This window comes from Tenrec ecaudatus, chromosome 2 (genome assembly GCF_050624435.1).
Source record: "Tenrec ecaudatus isolate mTenEca1 chromosome 2, mTenEca1.hap1, whole genome shotgun sequence".
Taxonomy (NCBI): domain Eukaryota; kingdom Metazoa; phylum Chordata; class Mammalia; order Afrosoricida; family Tenrecidae; genus Tenrec; species Tenrec ecaudatus.
The window spans coordinates 204692221-204708387 of record NC_134531.1 but is presented as its reverse complement, the minus strand read 5'-3'; the positions used below and the strand labels follow the sequence as shown (position 1 = coordinate 204708387).

General features: G+C 39.9%; 1 protein-coding gene across 1 annotated transcript; it reads right to left on the bottom strand.

Annotated features, from left to right (window-relative positions):
- Nucleotides 1-8404: 8404 nt before the first annotated feature.
- LOC142440453 (olfactory receptor 2H1-like) lies at nucleotides 8405-9358 on the bottom strand. The gene has a single exon (XM_075542888.1). It carries the CDS (start codon nucleotides 9356-9358, stop codon nucleotides 8405-8407), a length of 954 nt encoding a protein of 317 aa, XP_075399003.1.
- Between the last annotated feature and the right edge of the window lie 6809 nt (nucleotides 9359-16167).

Below are 16167 nucleotides of genomic sequence, written 5' to 3'. Positions count from 1 at the left end.
CATCAGAGAAGCTGAAGAAAACCTCAGAGCTATGTCTGACGCTATGAGAAGGAACAACATCAGAATTATCGGCTTGTCGGAGGAATGCACATCAAGGAAGCCAATATACAAAATAGTGATGGAATGCTTGGAGGAAAACTTCCCTAGCTTAATGAATGAAAACCAGGCAACTATCTAGGAGGCCAAAACAATGACAGCTAGACTGAATTCCAAGAAGTCACCAAGACATATAATTGTTAAACTACCCAACTACGAGGAAAAGGAGAAAATTATGAGAGCAGCTAGGGAAAACTGGCAACCACATATAAAGGCAAGCAGATAAGAATATGCTCATACCTATCAGCAGAGACTATGAAGAAGAGGAGAAAGTGGAGCAGCATATTCCAAAAATTGCAGGAAATTAACTCACATCCAAGAATACTCTAGCCAAATTATCGATCAACGTTGATGAAGAAGTGAGAGTCTTCTCAGACAAGGAAAATCTCAAAGAATATGCTAAAGGGAACCCATCACTACAAAAGATCCTCGCCGCCCATAGGGGCAGAAAAACAACACTCATTAAGCACATACAAGAGCCCGCCACTCAGAACCACTCCACCCAGAGACCATCAAAGGGAAAACAGCTCCAAGATAACACAGGCTCAAAAATGGAAAGAAGGCAAGAATGAACCACAAGCACACACAGGCACAACTCACGGAGAATTGGAGGTAGGAAAACACCCAACATAAGAGGGATAAAGTGACATCACAGAGTCCAAAGATAGATGTGATAACCCTGAACATCAATGGATTGAACTCAGGCTTTATGAGACAGAGACTAACAGACTGGCTAGGAAAACACAACCCCATGATCAACTGCCTACAGGAGACACATCCCAAGAATACAGACAAAAATAGAACAAGAAAATAGAGGAAAGAAATAGGAAGCAAAGTACAGCATGTGTCCACTCAGGTAAGCTTTAAAAAAAGTGGAGGCGGGAGAGGGATAGAGGTAAAGCTACTATATACACACATCCCTGGGATGAGGTCCAGCAACTATGGCAGGGGCCAAACCCAATCCAGAGGTACAAATGGCAGCCAACTAAATAGGAAAAGGAAAGAGCGAAAAAAATACATGGGCAGTGGGGAGCAGGGAACTAACCCACCTAAGGGAAGGGTATTGGTTATATCTCCACAGGCCAGGGAGAGAGAGAGACCCGGCTTCAACCCTATATGCCAAGACATGAATACAATATATAGGCATGTACCAGGGAACCGAAAGAGAGGTCTGTGGGGCTGGCTCCAATCCCAACTATCTGGACAATCCCTCCTCCTACTTACAGAAGAATGCACTTCAGAGGACAGCACTGGGACTACAGCTTGGGGAGAGAGGCGCATCTAATTAGAGCACACGAGAGAAAAGAAAGCGATGGAATGGAGAGGGAGGGTATGGCATTCTGGCTCTCAAGCCCCAAGCACTGTATCCCTGCTCAGAGCAAACAATGCACAGAGAGGACCATAGGGCTGACCCCACCATGAGACACAACGTCCCTCACTAAACCATAGTGCTGCGGGGACAACACTGGAGACACAGTGTGGGAATGCTGCACTATCTGACCCCATCACGCTGGGATGAAACACTAAAGGCATGCAACAGAGCAGCAAGGGGAGCAACGTGATGAAATCCTTGGGGAATACCAAAAGTAGATTTTGGAGACAGAGTGTGATGCCCCATCAAACTTGAATGGAAAATACGCGTAAAGGCCACCAAACAGACCTTGAATTCTTTACAGGCTTTTCCATTTTTGTCAGTGGCTTTCTTGTTGTTGTTGTTATTCTTTTATTGGCCTTGACTTCCTTTGTTGTTTTAATTGGCTTGGCTTGATTTTTGCACTTATTTAATGTATTTGCATGCTTACTACATAAGATAGGTGAGATCCATAATTTGGAGATGATAAGAATGGGACCAATGGTTCGGGGGAGGAGGGGGGAATATGGGAGAAGGGGACGTGGGAGAAAGGAAGTTGGTGGCAACCAACCCAGTTACAAAGGGAACAACAAGTGAACAAAAATCAATGGAGAGAAGGGTGTAGGATGCCTAGTGGGGCTTAATCAAGGGCAATCAATGTAGCAGCGAGGAATTACTAAGCCTGAATGAAGGCCGAACATGATGGTGGGACAAGAGAAAAGTAAAAGGAAATAGAGGAAAGAACCAGGAGGCAAAGACATTTATAGAGTTCTAAATATAGGCATGTACACATGTAAACATATGTATAATGACAGGGAATAGAACTATGTTCTCATATTTATATGTTAAGAATTCAGGTTGCAGATAGACATTGGGCATCCACTCAAATACTCCCTCAATCCAAGAACACTTTGTTCTAATATTCTGGTATTCTGTGATGTTCATCTTCCCGACACGGTCAATTGCTGAAGACAAAATGGGTGCATAAGTAAATGTCGTGAAGAAAGATAATGGTACCCAGCTATAAAAACATATAGCATCTGGTGTCTTAAAGGCTCGAAGATAAACAAGCAGCCATTTAGCTGAGAAGGAACAAAGCCCACATGGAAGAGGCACCTAAGCCTGTGTGATCATGAGGTGTCAATGGGATCAGGTATCAGGCATCTAAGACCCAGAACAAAATCACATCCAATGTGAATTGGAGAGAGGGACAATTGGACATCCATAACAAAGGGGTCACAGGGAAGATATGAGCCAGTTAGGATGCAATATAGTATTGATGAAACACATACATTTCCTCTCGTTATTTGGAGTTTCCTTCTCCCTATTATCATGACTTCAATTGCACTTTACAAATCGGATTAGACCAGAACATGCACACTGCTACAGAAAAGAGCTCACAACAGAGGGGGAATCCAGGATAGACAAACTTCTCAGTGCCAACAATGAGAGCAGAGATGCCAGGAGGATTAGGGGAGGGTTGGGGAGATAGGGGTAATCAATCACAAGGATCAAACTATAGCCCCTCCCAGGGAAAGAACAATGGAAAAGTGAGTGAGGGGCAACGGAGGACAATGTAAGATATGAAAATAATTTACAACTTATCAAGGGTTTATGGCTAGGGAAGGGAGGTAGAAGAAATGGGGAGCTGATATCAGGGATTCAAGTGGGAAGAGAATGCTTTGAAAATGATGATTGCAGCATATGTGCAAATGTACTTGACACACTGAATGAATGTATGGATTGTGATAAGAGAGTAACAGCACCCAATAAAAGTATTTAATAAAAATTAAAAAAATTAATATCCATATACATCAAGAAGAAATCAATATCAATCTATATAGAATTCTACCTGAAATACTTAGAGGGAATATGCTTATTAGAAAATATCAGCCAAGCTCCAAATGAGGAAACTCTAATATCATTGTCTAAAAAGCAACAATATACTGATTGAACAATGGAACGATATATGTATTAACCCCCAATTAAGAATAGAATTTTAAAAAGCAATAAAACAATAACAAAAAAGCTGTGGAAATGTTCCAGTTTAAATAGAGATAAAAAGACAAGCCAATTAAATGTAATATCAGACTACTCTGGATCCTGGATTGAAAGTAAGAGATCCTATAAAGCCACTTTAGCATCAATTGACTAAACTGGAATATGATGATAGATCAGAAAAAAATATCAATTCCAAATGTATGGCATTTGTTGCTGATGCTATAGTTAAAGACGAGAATATACTTCTTAGTAAATATGCATTGAAATGTTTAAGGATGAAGGAGAGTTTATATCTCTACCTCCATTAAAAAAAACAACACATTCTACAGAAGAAGGAGGGAGGGAAGAAGGAGGAAGAAGAAAGAGGGATGAAAAACTCAGTGAAGATCTATATGGGTGTTACAGCAAAGTGTGGTGAAAAAAAACCAGATTTTGCCTGAATATCAGAAAGAAGTGCTTCTGGGGTGTTACAGACTTAAATTAAAACAAGCCGCCATGTAAGTGAGGTGTCAAGTAAGTCCACATGGAAAAATCACATCAGCCAGTGTGATCCAAGGATCATAAAGAATAAAAGCCAGATCGGAAGGAGAGAATAGTATCAGAGTTTAAATTGTGAACATTTGGTTTTCAGAAGGCTATGGATGACAGTCGAAGCCCAAAATACACTTGCAGGATTGTCTCCAGTGAATCCCCTCTGACAATAGCGAAGGGAGGTGAGCAACCTTGGTATCATACAGAGAGCGCTGTAAACTCACTTATGGCAGACAGTTATTCAAAATGATCCCCATTTTGGCACATTTTAAAGTTGTTTCAGTTTTTCATATTTTCTACTCTTTGATTGAGATTTTTCTGTCTTTTCTAGTCATTGTTATTTACTGCTTTGTATGATTTTGTGTGCTTGTGTTCTGTTTTGGATGATTTTTTAATATGTATGAAATCCAGGATAGGTAGATCTATAGAGATAGCAACTGGATAGGGGCATGGCAAGGGAGGAGGGTCAGAAGGAACTAGTAACAATGAGTAAGAAAAGAAAATGTTCGTTCTGAAATTGATTGCGGTGATAATGGCAAAAAAGTTCTTAGTATGGTCTAGTGATTAAATTGCATGATATATGAAGTATATACCAATAAAATTGTGAAAACAAATACATAACATAATTAAAAATAGAAAAAAAGTCTGCTCCAGTGACTGAATCATTTATAGTACAACAGAATGAAATATTGATTGATCTTACTCTACCCTCACAATTGTTGTTATGCTTGAGCCCGTTGTTACAACTGCTGTGTCAGTCCATCTCATTGAGGCTCTTCCTCTTTTTCAATGATCTTCTACTTCTTCAAGGATGGGTCTCTCCTGGTAACATATCCAAAAATGTGAGACAAATCCCACATTCTCTCAAAAGACTTCTAAGGAGGCTTCTGGTTGTACTTGCTGTACTTCCTCAAGACAGATGTTTGTTCTTCTGGCAGTTGATGGTACTTTGAATGTTCCTCACCAGAACCGTAATTCAAATGCGTTAAATTTTCTGGTGTATTCTTTATTCATCGTCCAATTTTCACAGCATCTGAACAATTGAAAATACCATAACTTGCATCAGGTGTGTCTTAGTCCTCATATAACAGATTTACATTTTAACTTTATAAAGAGGTCTTATGTATTGTTTGGTTTCTTGACTGTTGCTTCCATGAGCATTAATATTAATTGCAGATCTAAGTAAAATGAATTCCTTGACAACTTCAGTCTTTATAGTGATGTGTATTGATTCAGTTGTGATCATTTCTGTTTCCTTTACATTGAGTGAAATCCATACTGAAGCCTGTAGTCTTTCATTTTCATCAAAAAGTACTTCAAGTACTTCTTACCATTTGTTAAAGTCTCCTTGTCTGTCCTCCATGTCACTGATGCAGTTCTCTGCATCCTCCATTCGATTCTCGAGGTCCATATTTCTGCTGCGGGCTTTTGTTATCTCCCCGCTAAGCTCCTGTAGTTCCCTTTGGTGTATGGACTTTATGTCCTCTATCATTTCATCCTTTTTCTGTTTTGTTTCCCTCATATCCTGTATGACTCCAAGCAGCATTCTGAAAATCTTTCTGTGGTAGCAAAATGCCTCCTTTGTCTATGCATGTCATTATGTTCGGGATATCTTCTGACATTGCCTTTTGTTTCTCCTGTTTTTCGTTGAGGTCTTCGGGACTGATGGCTGTTTGGGTGCATTGTTTTAGAGGAGCCAGGTGTCATTTTCCAGGGAGTCCAAGAGCACTGGCTCTCTCTGAGAGACCTGTAGGAATTTTTCCTCAAACTGCCTACAACTAATTTCATTATGGAATTAACCTACTTCTTTATTCTTCTGTGTCTTCCATCTCAGGGGAGTGCCCCAGAAGGCTGGTGGGTTGCCAGCTTTAGTGTTGCGGAGGTTGGGCAGAGGTTCCTGCAGCAGCTCGGAATATTGACGTGTTGGCTAAGCTGCCTTAGGGCCCTAGGTGCATAAGCAGGAATTCCCTGGTCAGAAGTTGGGCAGAGTGTCCCCTGGGGGAGGTCAACGGGGCTTTCCCCAGTCTCGGGCTGTCTGCACAGGGTGGAGCTCACGTACTTGGGTATGGAGCAGACGTAAATGACCTGGGCTAAGGGGAGTGGTCTGGAGGTCAGCAGTGGAATTTGAGAGAACAGGAAACAAAGAGGAGAAAATAAAATTAAAAAGTAAGCCCACTGAGCCTTCACGGGGAGACTGTGAAGAGAGGGAAACAAAAGAAACCATGTAGCTGAGTCCCAACCCCACCGTGGAGCTGCAAGGGTCCAGTCCCTTCCGCAAGGTGGTGGCGGCAAGCTGTGGCTGTGTTGAGAAAAAGCCCCATGCACAGCCCTCCACGAGTGGGCAGATAGAGAAGAGATGGAAACAAAAGTTGCAATTTAGCCTGTGAAGCCACAAGGGCCCAGTCCCTGTCCATAAGCAGGGGGCGGCAAACTGTGGCTGCGTTGAGACCAAGTCCCCCAAGGGGCTCCAAATGGTCCTGGCTCTGGCAGAGACAGTGGTGGGGCAAAGGGCAAACTCCAGTTGGCCTTCAGTGAGGTATGCCAAAGCTCCCAGCCCCTCAAAGCCCCGTGGGTCTGTGCCTACTTATCTTTATGATGCTCCTCCTGGGTTCCAGCAGTGTTGAATTTCCCTCTTAGTAACTCTCCTGGGCTGAACCTGCAGAGTCCCTGTCGTATGTGTTAGTCTGTCGCCATCTGCTCAGAAGTCTTGTATAATTTTTCAATCACACACACACACACACACACACACACACACACACACACACACACACCAAACCAAAAAAGCCCCAGAGAATATATTAACTCTGGTCACGGCTTCAGGATAGGAAAAATTGGAACGGTGAGTTGGAAGTTGTAGTAAATAGGAGCTTTTTGCCACAGAACATACACATGGATCTTTATTGTGATGAACATGTGTGTGTGTGTGTGTGTGTGTGAAATTAACCATCGTGCTAGTTTTTCACAGGATCTCATTTGAGGAACTACATAAATGGAGCACAGGATCTCTGATTTTTTCTTATAATTATATAGCAAATTATAATTATCTAAAACTAAAATATTTATTTGAAAATAAATTTGATCGTAGTTAGTAAGTACAATTAGTGATCTATTACCATAATTCTGATAAGACATGGTGCTTATTCTCAGAAGAAATTAGTGAGAACAGTGTTTGATAGAACAATCTGGCCACATTTTTATTTTACTTAGAACTTTGTATTTTGGATTCTCTTTGTAGTCTAAAATGTTGTGTAAAAAAAAGGGTTGGTGATATGCCACTTACATCTGCCAGGCATTATATCTGTGTCTCTTATATCTGCACGTGTATTAATTATTTTGTGAGGCTGAGATTGAGAGTGTGCACAATTAGTAATCTTTATTTTTCATCACTTGCGACGATGCAGACAGGCATGCTATAAAGGGAGCTGCGGCAATACACTCCAATGTCTCCATTGGATTTATGTTCTTTTAAATACGACATCAAAACCCTGCTGGATTGGCATCAAATCTTACTCATAGTGACACGACAGGACAGGGTCAAGGCTGTGAGCTGTACAGAAGTTGGCTGCCATATCTTTATTTCTAGTTCTTTTCTAGTTGGAGGATTTAGATATTTGTGTTTCTGTTAGCATGGCTCACTTAGCCACGGAGTCACCAAGGCTCTTTAAATAAGACCTTTTTGCATTACCTTTTCCTTAGTCCATGCCAGCTTATGAACTAGCCACAGTTAATTGAAGACTTTTAATTACGTGAGAATCAAACTAGAATATTGCGTACTCTCAATGACTTCAGCGCACAACTGGCGGCCCCCTCACCAGAAGTGGGAAATCTCAGAGTTTCTGTTATCTGGCTGCTCCTCTCAACCTAATATTCTAACAATTTCAATACCTTTTGATATCATTCAGTGATAATGATAGCAGATACCCCTCCCCTTCCTATTCAATACGGAGCTCTGGTGATGCAATGGTTACTGTTGGGCTGCAATCTGCAAGGTCCGAAGTGTGAAACCAGCTGCTCTGAGGGACAAAGACTGGGTTTTCAACTCTTGTTAAATCTCAGAAATTCACAGTGGCAGTTCTACCATTTCCTGTAGGGTCACTATGAGTTGACATAGATTCAACGGCAGTGAATTTTTTTCTGTTCAATGATCTAATTAAGAAGTTCTTTTGTAAACTGCTTCCTTTAACGTAACTGGAGAGTTTTCCACTTCCACACCATACCCTGACAAAAATAATGCTACATTTATCTTTAAATTTAAGATGAACTCTAAATGATGCATCAAATTGTACTTTTATTGGCTTACTGTTTGTAAAATCAAATCATTGACATTTTACATTAATGTTGATACTTGGAAATTACACATTGATAAAGTGCCCCAAGTTTGTTGCTGTGATAACCCGATGGAGGCAGCTGAGCTGACACTGAAGTCTAAGCCCGTAACCCTTCACGGCCCATTCTGTCTTTCCCAAATAGTCTCTTGAGAGCTCCTTTCACGTCCTTGTTTCTCAAGGTGTAAATGAGTGGGTTGAGAGTGGGGGTTATGACAGTGTAGAAAAGAGTCAGGAATTTCCCTCCTTTCTGGGAAAAGTGGCTCCTTGGCTGGATGTAGACAGCTGTGACACTACAGTAGAAGAGGAAGACAACCATCAGGTGGGAGGAGCAGGTGCGAAAGGCCTTACTCCTGCCCTCTTTGGATTGGATGGTGAACACTGCCTTGGCAATGTGCCCATAGGAGACGAGTATAAGCAACAGTGGTATCATCAGGAAGATGGAGCCAATAACAGAGATCTGGAGTTCATTGATGTGTGTGTCTCCACAGGCGAGGCGTATCAACGCAGGAACTTCACACACAAAGTCATCCACTTGGTGATGATGGCAGAAAGGAATCTTCATTGTGGTGGGGGAATGTACCAAGGTGCCAAAAATTCCACTCATCCAGACCGAGAACACCAACTTCTGGCACAGCTTTGGATGCATGATGACGGCATAGTGTAGGGGCCGACACACTGCCACATAGCGGTCAAAAGCCATGACCAGCAGCAGGACGCACTCCGCAGCCCCCAGGCCCAGGAAGATGTAGAGTTGAGCTGCACATCCAAGGTAGCTGATGGTCTTGTCTGGGCCCCAGAGATTGACTAACATCTGGGGGGTGCAGCTTGTGGTGAAGCAGAGGTCTAGGAAGGAGAGCTGGGTGAGGAAGAAGTACATGGGCGTGTGGAGATGCGAGTCTGTGTGGGCCAGAAATATGATGGTGATGTTGCCCACTAGAGTGATCATGTAAAAGATGGACACAGCCACAAAGAGAATCCTTTCCAGCCTGGGATGATCGGAGAAGCCCAGAAGGATGAAGCCATCTGGTGTGGTATCATTGCCGATGTCCATCCAAGCCCTCCTGGAGTTGGGAAGGGTAACCTCTCAGGGAGTAAGCAGAGAACAGTGTGATTTGTTTTGTACATCACATCTTACTGTTTTCCCTTGCTGACATGCCACATCTGTGTATTTTCAATTATTCTTCTCTTCACACTTAGAGAATTCCAGCAAACTCTTGAAAATGGGACTGTGGTGGGTGAATATTTTCAAGTATTCCTTGCCATGCTTTTGGTAACTGAATTACTTAAATCTTCCACTCTTTTGTTAGAATGAGAGATACCCTTCAGTTTCTGCCTGAGTGTCGGTTGGCTAAAATGTAAATTTTTCTACTTGTTCTTTTCACGTGGATTCATACTCACTTCTTTCCTAACGAACCCTACACTGTACTTAAAGCTGTTGGAACTGCTCTCCGATGTCTTCCCTTTCACTGTCATTCACGTTAAACCCGTCTAGCAGCCAGCCTTGTGCTTCAGAAACATCCATTTATCACCCCTCTTTTTGGCCATAATCTTCTTCCCAGAAAGTTTTCCTATGGTGCTATAGAAAAACCGGTGTATTTGAACTGTGCTATTGGACACATTGTCAGGAGAGATCAGCCGCTGGAGCAGGACATCATGTTTGGTATAGCAGATAGCAAAAAAGAGGGAGGCCATGAAGGAGATGACGTGACACAGTTGCTACACCAATGGGCTAAAGACTAAGAAGAAGTGTGAGGATGGTGCAGTGTTTCACTCGGTTTTGCTAAGGTCTCAATGGGTCAGGACTGACTTGACGGGATCTAACAACAGAAACTTAGTGCTAAATGAAAATAATTAGGTGAACAACAATTTAGTTCCCTCTCCCTCCCCCTAAACAGCTCCATCTATTCCTATCGTGTGATTTCTCTCCCAGGCACAGAATCTGCTGGCATCAAGCTCTCAAACATATCCATGTGCAAAGGCTCCCACCAGAATGATGCTTCTGCAATTCCCCAATCTCTCACACAAATTAATGGTCTTTACCATCTTTTGGCTGCGCCTTGCTGCCACCATGTCATCCTGATATCTCATGATATTAAGGGCTTACAGAAATTAATTTCTTATCAGGTACTTGGGTTAAATGAAAATTCAATCTTGGCTACTACCTAACAATTTAATGTATTTACATTTCTTTCTCAAACATATGGCAAATACTTAGGTTGTCAGCAATTTGCAAATTTAGGTATCATCTAACCTTACCAGATTCTAGCTGTTACTAATATTCACTAATCTAAAAAATAAATAGATCTTCTCTTTTTATCCTTTCATTCATCCACTTTACAATTTTAAGTGTATTTTAATTCTTATGGGAGATTGTCTGTTAATTATTCTCTTACAAATGTCTACTGTAAATATTGACAAACTATCTCATCTCTAACATTGGACCCACTGTTATAAGTCCCTGTTATCAGAAACTCCAAGCAAATAAGGACTTGGTTTGTTCATTAGCTGCAGGTATAGTTTCTTGAGGCTTCTGGAAAGTCGAAGATCTTTGCGCTTGAATAACATAACACACCAGTCACTGCTCATTCTTTAAGCAGCAATGATGGCATGCATCACATGAGACTTTCAATCTACTGTCACAGACGTCTGACTTCGTTCACTTCAGTATATTTCAAAGCAACTTAAACAAGCAACTAAAACAAGAAAAGAACTGACTTGATTTGCAGCTTGAACCAATATCTTTAGACAGTACCAGCTTTTCTTACTTCTCAGTAATAAACACTAATACAACCACTACAAATAAAATTATCACTCAATATTTGTGACTGTATTGTCTTTTCAACTGGTATCATGTTTTCCAGTTTACCTTCTACAAACCGTATTTAATCCTTATGAGGCAGTTCTTCTGTTTTGTATCATCTTTCTTTAAAAAAAATTTCAACAATAATTTTATTGGCATATTGTATTCATTCCAATATATCCCTTCCCTTCCATACAGTTCTGTTGATCAATCCCACTGGGTGGGGCTATAAAATCATGAATTTTATGAACTCCCCCCTCTCTCTCTGCCTATCCCCCCTCTTACTTCCCTACCCTCAGGAAACCCTTATTCCTTTCACTGACTTTGAGGTGTCATTTATCTTGACTACCACATACTGAGTGATCTTAAATGTACAAAGAACATACGCAAATCTATTATTATCAATAAGATATAACATTGTAAGGACCATGATCGTAAGGGGAGGAAACCTTAAAGAACTAGAGGACAGTCATGTGGGTCATCAGTGCCACACTGCACCTGGATTTATCCTCCGTTCCTTAAGGCCCTTCTAAGAGGGACTGTCCAATTGTCTTGCTGGTGGCCTTTGGGTGTCCACTCTATCCACCCCCCTACATATTAATTTTGATGTGTGCTTTTTGAACTTCTGATACCTCTTCCTGTCAATACCTCATGATCACACAGGCTGATATGCTTCTTCCCTGTGGGCTTTGTTGCTTCCCTGATAGATGGCTGCTTTCTTAACCACAAGCTTTTAAGACTCCAGATGCTGTAGCTTTTGATAGAAGGGCACCATCAGCTTTCTTCACCACATTTGCTTGTGCAACTATTTTGTCTTCAGTGATCGTGTCAAGGAGGTGGGTATCATACAGTGTCACATTATTAGAGCAAACCTTCTCATACTGAGGTAGGATTTAAGCAGAGGCCCCACGTCCATCTGCTTCCTTGTTGCATATATATATATATACATATATATATACATATATATATATATATATATATATATATACACACACACATACTGGATTTTGTTTTTTATTCCTACTCTACTATTATGTTGCTCCATTGTTCACCTCTCAGTAATTCCATGCAGATACAATTTGCTTGATCAAGCATGCCCAGAAAAGCTACACCCTCCTTGTTCATTTTAGAACTTTATTTATTTACTTGAACCTGTCATTGATTATGAGTCATTTCTAATTCTTGAAAACACCTTCAAGAAAGACTTGAGTTTTGGTCATTTACTGACCACCCTCTGCTTTGTGAACAATTATCATAAGAGTTTCATCATTAGAACTAGAAGATGAGCTTAGAAAGTGCTAGAATAACATGATATTTTGGAAAAGCAGAAGAGGAGGTGATAGTTTTGGGGCATGTTCTAGTAGGAATTTTTCAACATATTTTGATATTCTTTTTGGTGACCTTTTATCTCTTCTTTTCATATTTCTTGCCTTCTTGGTAATAATTTTCATGATTAATATTATTTGTTTTCCTATGTGGTTCCATGATTTTATTTTTCATTATAACAATATTGATGATTATTTCTGCCAAGAGTTGGTTATAATGGGAGATGTCAATGGATTTTATTTCTAATGATAGTTCCGCTACTAATAACAAACAAGTTTTGTTTAATCCATATTACTCACTTATTTGAAGTATTTTCTTTAGTATATTATGTAATTTCTCTCATTTCTGGTTACAAGGTATAAACAAATCCATTCTCAACGTGGGGACAATCATTATCCATTCTTTAACTGTTTTTATATTATAGCATCTTTGAAGTTAGATTATGTTTGTTTCAAAGTGTTGATCTTTCCATATTTCCAGATTATTATGATTGTTCTGTGACAGGTTTAGACAAAGTTTAGACATTAACATTGTTCCACATATCAGGTTTGTACAAGTCTTTGAAACCCAAGAATTTTTAGTTTGGTTTAGTTTACTATCCTGTTTTGTCAACATTTATGGTTTTCCCAGAGTGCACTTGGGTTTGCAAATGTATATACACTTGTTATATGGAATTTACATTATGTAATGACACCTGGTGACAAAATCTAGCAATGATTGGTCCAAATAGTGTGGAAATGAATGGAGTAATAGTGGACTTGAACCAGTGGTAGAAATGACCAAGTTTATTGCATTTCTGGGCTCCCTCTGCTCTAGTAGTTGAGAACCTGAAATCTCTGGTCTTGCGCAGCCTCTGAGATCTCTTGCACAGCTTTTTCCAGATCTGAGATATTAACCAGTCTGGACCATGCTTTCTAAAAGACCAGTGAAGGGACAATTATGAAAAACAAGGCATGACGAAAAATATCATCTAATCTTGAGAACAATATTTTGAGGGACATTTGACTTTATTTTGGTGAGCAAACATTTCTACTATGGAAGTAAGTAAAAGATATTTGTACAAAACCACAGAAACATTTCCTAAATAAAAATATCAAAACCTCCATCTAGATCAGCAGTTCTCAACCTGCGGGTTGAGACCCCTTTGGGGGTAGAACGACCCTCTCAGACACATTGGAAGACACATAAAATTATCACAATATATTATTACATGTTATTTTGTGATTAATCATTATGTTTAATTGTGTTCAAATTGTAATAATGAAAATACATCCTACATATGACATCTTTACATTATGATTCATAACAGTAGCAAAATTACAGTTATGAAGTAGCAAGCAAAATAATTTTATGGTTGGGGGTCATCACAACATGAAGTACTGTATTAAGTTGTCATGACAAGAAGGTTGAGACCCTCTGATCTTGATCTATATACTTCTGATTGTACTGATATAATCTGTCTAACCCATCCTTACCCTTGAAGAAGTCTCCACTTTTCAGTTTACTCCACCTCATAATGACAGTTTTGACATCCTTGTGGTATATGAATTATGCTCCTTCTCAGTGTTCTTTGATTTTTGGGGACAGAAAGAAGTCTTAAAGGTCAAGATTATTAATGTGTGGTGAGTGGGGTAAGGTTTCCCAATGAAATTCTCACAGGGCTGCCCTATTTCCCTTCCAGAATGAGTAGGTACATTATGGCGAAATGAGAATCCCCAACAAAATAAACAAACAAAAACAAAAGTCCTGGTACAATTTTAATGATCCTTTGGTTTCCAATGCAGTCTTGAATTTTCTGGAAAGTTCTTCCCAGTAAGCCCATGGTTGTCTTGTTCCCTTAGAGAGAGCCAATCGAGATTTTCCCTTCGGTATCCTAAAGAGCAATAGCCATGGCCTTCTCAGTGGACTTTTCTGTCTTGAATTTAGTTGATATAATGGGGCCCTCCAGGAATCATTGGTTCAATGGAACTTTTGTTTTCCTTTCAAGGAATTCTGAAGACTAGCAGGAGGGTGTTATTGAGTGAGCTTCTCTGGAAAAATCCACTCATTGAAGCGGCTTGTTTAAGCACATGTTATTTGGAATGATTTCATGGAGGTGCAAACCAGAACCCTGGCAGCAGTATTTTTGAGTGATCCTTATATTTAATTTGAAACATAACTTAATGAAAAATTAATACAATAATATAGTTGCTAACATTTTGTGCCTGTATGATCTGTCTATATTATGTCAAGCTTCTGATCTTTGGCTATGAAGCTAATTAACTACATAGACGGCCAGAAAGACTGTTGATGATACAAATTTAAATATTTTCTTCTTTTCTGTCCTTCAAACCCAGACAAAGATATATGAATAACTATCAGAATATACTTATTCTGATGAGAATATACTTATATATGAATAAGTATCAGAATATTCTACCCATAGCAAAGACCATTATTAACAATCAAACCAAAACAACAAATGTACTGCCATCGAGTGGATTCTGACTTAAAATGACCCTGTAGGATGGAGTGGAACCGTGACTGTGGCTTCTGAGCTGTACCTCTGTGAGGGAGTAGTGAGCCTCATCTTTCCCTCATGGAGGGGTTGGTGATTTCAAACTACTGACTTTGTGATGTGCAGTGTAACTTGCAACCTATTCCACCACTGGAGCTCTGTCATCAGCACTGATAACTTACCTAATTGCATGGCCTGCAGCTGCCCTAGATATATCATTTTGGAGCCTGACTTTTTCAGACTACACACAATATTTCTGGCTTTTCTATTGCAGCAATTTTGTTCTCTTTGGAAACAGTACATTTCTTCCACTAATCTACCAAATGAATGTATTACTGATGTCATAACTTAGGTTTCTGTTGTCTTTTCAAATGCACTTTATAGTATTTCGGTCAAGTTCGGTTATAACCCGAGTAAGATCAAATGACTTACCTTAGGACACCATAGCAGTTGGAGGGTGGCTAGGGTTAGAGGCCTTCTTTTATTAGCAACCTGAAATATAATCAATTATGTGTTGTATAGGGAAGTAACGTCAGCCACGAATGCCCTGGAAGTGCCCTGCTTTTCCCACGAAGACTCTGCTTGTTGTAACTGATGAGGCCGCTGGGAGTTCTTCCCAGCTGGAATTAGTCTCATGTCTGACTGTTTTCTGACTGGGGTTTCAGTCACATTGGGACCGAACTGTGCCTGTTCTGTGCTATTAGAACGGAAGATCTGTATGACTCAAGTTTAAATAATCTTCCTTCTATCTTTTCAAGATAAATAATTTTGACTTCTGTGCATAATCCATTTCATTAAGATGAAGCCTCAATATTATCATTTTCATCATTGCTGCCTTCTTCTCAGACTACTTCCCATTCTAAGGGTCCTCTGGTCAGATGGTTTTTATCTAGAATACAGAGGCTTTGTTTCCTAATTAATAAAAGCAACCATACTCAGAAAACACTCATATCTGGGGGAAATGTTTCCTATATCTTATTTATTTCAATTTTTAATATGTGATAATAGAAGAAAATGTGTATATACATAATATATGTGTAATAGGAGAGTCATCCTCCTTCTTCCTACTGAGTCCTTTGTAGCCATTGGGTAAAGTTTGTGTATGTGTTTATATTTGTGGCAGCACATGAAAAACCAACACACAACACACACACAGTATCACTTAAGGAGTTGCATGTCCTTGTTTTGGTAGCTCTGTTCTATTAATTGTTTGCACACAAAACCATTGTTCCTAGTG